The 4454-nt window shown below is 60.5% G+C and overlaps 1 protein-coding gene across 3 annotated transcripts in view; it reads right to left on the bottom strand.

Moving 5' to 3' along the window:
* RPUSD1 (RNA pseudouridine synthase domain containing 1) overlaps nucleotides 1-4269 on the bottom strand; it is a 5263-nt gene extending 994 nt beyond the window's left edge. Inside the window, exons 1-6 of one of the 3 annotated variants that reach the window (XM_039884836.1) lie at nucleotides 4116-4269; nucleotides 3291-3481; nucleotides 3061-3184; nucleotides 2866-2968; nucleotides 2601-2702; nucleotides 1845-2062 (exon numbers count right to left, since the gene is read on the bottom strand). In XM_039884836.1, the coding sequence (XP_039740770.1) occupies nucleotides 1845-2062; nucleotides 2601-2702; nucleotides 2866-2968; nucleotides 3061-3184; nucleotides 3291-3472 (729 nt within the window). In that variant the 5' untranslated portion in view covers nucleotides 3473-3481; nucleotides 4116-4269. Of the gene's footprint in view, nucleotides 1-891; nucleotides 2063-2600; nucleotides 2703-2865; nucleotides 2969-3060; nucleotides 3185-3290; nucleotides 3482-4115 lie in introns of those variants that run through there. The other 2 variants (XM_039884835.1, XM_039884837.1) reach the window with 2 other exon arrangements.
* Nucleotides 4270-4454: the final 185 nt, after the last annotated feature.

The raw sequence follows: 4454 nt of genomic DNA on the forward strand, positions 1-4454 counted from the left end.
CAGTGACAGAGCAATTGCTAGGCTGTAGAGCCACACTCAGCCCTGGCTCTTCCACACGCTGCCTCATTGAATCGGCCCCACCCACGGCATAGCCAAGATGTCCAGATGAGGAAACTCAGGCCAAGAGACTGAGCAACTTGCCTGTGGCCACGCAAATGGGGAGGGGTATCAGACCCTACACCCTGGTGGTCGGGCACCTGTGTGTGGGATGTGGGGGGGCTGGGGGCAGCGGCAGAGGGGAGGTTAGGTAGGTCTCAGCAGGGAGGTGATATGCCTCAAGGTAGAGGGTTCAGGGAGCGTGAGAACTGGAAAAAGCAGGGTGCACCTGGACAGGGCCTGTCCATGCTATTCCACTGCACCCACCGCGCCGGTCATGTTTGGCACAACACAGCAACCACTGACCATGTGAGCAACAGGAGGTCAGTCTGCTACAGATGAGGAAACAAGAGGTACCGAGCAGGAGCTGGGACTGAGCAGGAGCTGGGACTTGGTCTCTACAGAGGACCCATGGAGGTTGCCTCCAGCTCCATCTCAGCTGAGATCCTGCAGTGATCACAGGTTGGCCCAGCTCAGTGCAGGAACATGGCACCTGACTGGCTAGTGACCTAGGTGACAGCCCTCTTTTGGTGTGCTAGTGGTGATGGGGGGCACTGGCTCTATGAGGGACCCTAGTGAGATCAGATGAACGCTCTAGTGCTTTTGGCTGGGAGGGCTCGGGGTCTTTCAGCTTCTCCCTAACCAGGGTAGCCGGGTGCTCATTGTATGGAGGGCGGGGCGGGGGGAGGACAAGTCAGCAGCCAGGCCCATGAGGTCTCCCCAGTGCAGGGACTGAGGGAGTCTGGGTGTGCTCCACAACCCCAACGTCAGAATCACTCATAGCTGTTCGCAGGGTTAGTCACTAAACCTTTTTATTCCAAGTCCTAAAGCCCAACTGTACTGGGAGTGATGTGAATGTGTTGTAGAGAATGGAGGAGGCAGGGGTCAGGTTGCCCTTGCTCCCAGGCTGAGGTCTGATGGCCTGTGGCTGTGTGGGAGGATGCTGAAGAGCTGCACATATGTCAGGCCTGAGGGGACGGCCTAGACCCACCCCCGTGTGTGATGATCAGGATGCTGGTGGGGAGGGAAGCCCATGGGCAGTGTCCAGCAAAAGCCAAGGCACAAGGCAGGACCAGCCAGGCAGGGGACAAGTCAGGGTCTGCAGGTGGAGAGGACTCAGCTAGACTGAGGTAATGGCACAGATAGTCTGAATAGAGTGAGGAGCAGGGTGCTCTGAGGAATGAACTGGGGGACCAAAAGCCCACCCATGTTCTCTTCCAGGGCAACACTGGCTAAGTCTACGAAATGGGCTTTGGGAGCGAAGCTTTGGAGTCAGAAAGGGTTTCTGGAGGACAGGCAAGCCTTGGTTTTCCCCGGAGGGCTGGTCCCACAGCCCTGAGCCCTTCATCCTCCAGAATCAAAGCTGCCTGGCTCCCCCTGCTGGCCCTACTGGCCCCTCCTCAGGCCTGGCCACTATAGCCAATGTGGAGCCTCAGTCCTCTTCCACTGGCACACCCCTGCCTTAGGATGGGCTTAGAGCTCTGACCCACAGCCCCCATCTGCCTGGGTGCCCCAGCCTGTACTCCACTCCCACACTCTCAGTTGTCCGGCTCCAGTGTCCACTCTGACAGCCACTGAAGGCATGAGGCACGCTGTGCCTCTGTCTCAGGGGGCTTGGCAGGGGGTGGTGGAGGCCGGCCTGGCCCAGGCAGGGACATGGAGGGGCTGCAGGGCCTGGGGCCCCCTTCTGTGGGCTCAGGGTCGGGGGCAGCCCGTAGGACCTGGACAAGCTGGTCCAGAGGCTGCACCAGGGTGTGGGGGCTCCAGCAGGCATCAAGGGTGGGCAGGAAGGGGTCCGGTGTGCGGGCCTCCACACACTCAGCCTGCGTGGGGATCCGCAGGTAGAAGGCGTGCAGCATCATGCGGAATGGTTGGTCCTCCCTGCCTGAGGCCTGCCCGTAGGTCAGGTCGCCCACAATGGGGTGACCAAGGGCACTGCAGTGCACGCGAAGCTGGTGCGTCCGGCCTATATGGGAGAGGGGACCAGTCAAGAGAAGGCACCACTCCATGATCACCCCCCACATTCACATCACACCTGGCATTGTTCCCTGCTGCCACCTTGGAACCTCATGCAACACTTGGGAACAGCAGCCCTCCATGTTTCTTGCTACAGACAGGACATTAGAGCTCAGAAAAGGAGTCAACTTTTGGGGTCACCTCTGGTGAAGGCAGGGCCAGGGTGGTACTCAGTCCACTGGAGAACCCAGGCCAGCTTTCCCACTGCCCTCACATCCAGGCCAGTGAGACCCTGTGTGAGGCAAGAACCACAGGACCGGGGGGGTCGAGTATGTGGCAGAGGATCAGCTTTGCCAGCGATGGTTCGGTGGCTCTGGCCAGGCTACTCTGCCTCTGTGCCTCAGTTTCCTCTCCTACATAACACAGATGCTGCAGTGCACTATGAAAGGAAATGCTGATGCTAGGCATCCATCACAATGGGGGCAGGATACTGTCAGCAGGCAGTGAGGGGCCGGGGCAGCTTCCCGGCCTCTTGCTCCTGAACATACCTGTGAGGGGCTGCAGCAGCACTTTGGACACGGGGTCACCTGCATACAGCCCATGTTCCAGGACGACGAGCTCCGTGAGGCTTGGTTTCGGGTTCTCACAGCCTGGGTGGAGAAAGGCAGGCTGTGAGGGTTGGCCAGGCCAGCCCTGAGCCGTGGGACTCCAGTCCAATCCAGTATAAGTCAGCTGCCCAGATTGGCCTCACCCACCCAAGGTCCCCTCTCTATGAAACATGCCCCAAAGCCCCTGCCCCCTGGCCCACTGTACCGTGGGTGCCCTCGATGCACATGGTGTGGGCCCGACCCTCTGTGTTGTTCCTGCCGATAGCATAGCTGATGGTCATCCGGCTTTCCTGTACATGTCCCCGAACCTGCCGGGCAGGGGAGCCCACTGACACTCAAGGCCTGCCAAAGTGGGCTAAACAATGGAGTCCCCATGGCTCCAGGACAAACCAGGACTTACCAAGGCCAAGTAAGCCTTGGTGACTCGCCGCTCCTTGAAGCACTTGTAAGCACTGCCTGCAGCTGCCTTGTTCAGGGCCACACAGAGTGCCCCGCTGGTAGAGAAGTCCAGCTGGTGGCAAAACCTGGCATGGAACAGAAGGTTAGCAGTGGCTAGGTTGGGGGCAGCCACTTCCCTCCAATGGAGGCTGCCGTGAGCTACTTGTGCTGCACTTCCACATACATAGATACCTGAACCCATAGTAAGTGTCTGGGTCGGCCAGCTCAGGGAAGCGATGCCGAAGCTGCTTTTGGAGGGTTAGTGTCTCCCTCCACGTCTTGCTGTCAATACGCACATCCCAGTGCTTGTTCACCACCAGGAAGTCACGGCTCCGGTACACAATGGACAGGTTCTCCATGCTGCCTGGCTCCATGACAAGGGCCTATAATGCAGGGCAAGCATGTAGAGTGGAGGTTGTGGGGTGACCAGCCAACATCCGGGTCCTGCCCAACTGGGGTGGACAACTTGGGGTTGACCCAAGGTCTGAAGCCACCCATGCTGTATGTCAGGCAAGTAGGTGCACCTACTGTGTGCCTGCACCCAATGGACTCCTTACTACCTTCACCCCTAAACCAGGCTTGAGAGTATCAGTGGAAATAGGGGTGTGGCCAAGGTCAGGAGAACCAATGTTGCTCTTGACTGTGGGGCAGTCCTGCCCAGACCCAGGCCTTGGGCTAAGCAGTCTTGCTCTCCAGCCCGTTCCCACCAACCCTTCTCGACAGATCAGGAACAGGCAATAGAGGACTTTTCTAGAGCGGGGAGGGGACAAGGACAGGGGCTTCTATGCCCCCAAGGCCTGGGGCGGGGGGCAGGTCAGCCGGGTGCAGGAGTGGGGAGCGCTAGGTTCAGGGATGGAGTGGAGTCCACTTTCGCCCCCACTCCTGGCAGACACCCTTTCCTCCGCCTCCCCTCCGAGGAAGCTTCCACCTCTGCCATGTGATGGGCACAAGCTGAGGAGTTCTGGGCAGATCCCGGCTAAGAGCCCCTCCCGCGCCCCCGCCCACTCCGGAACCCACCTGCAGTCAGGCCGCGCCGTCCGGGCCCCCAGTACCGATGTCTGGTCTTAGATCCAGCCCCCGCGTCCCCGCGCCAACATGACCTACGACCCCGGAGCCGTCGCTCGGGCCACGGGCCGCGCCCCGCCGGGCCCGGCCTGCGCGCGCAGCCCCGCCCACGCCCCGCCTACGTAATCGGACAGGCGACAGTGAGGGCCAATGAGCAGCTCCCTGAATCCGCCGCTCGGGCTCCAGAGCATTGACTCGGCCCCGCCCGGCCTGTGAGCACAGCCCCGCTCCCGCCCCGCCCGCTGACCAATGGCGAGCGCCGCCAGGCATATCGTCCGTTGATTGGAGGCG

The sequence above is a fragment of the Pteropus medius genome, unplaced genomic scaffold, assembly GCF_902729225.1.
Source record: "Pteropus medius unplaced genomic scaffold, Ma_sr-lr_union100, whole genome shotgun sequence".
In the NCBI taxonomy this organism is placed as follows: domain Eukaryota; kingdom Metazoa; phylum Chordata; class Mammalia; order Chiroptera; family Pteropodidae; genus Pteropus; species Pteropus medius.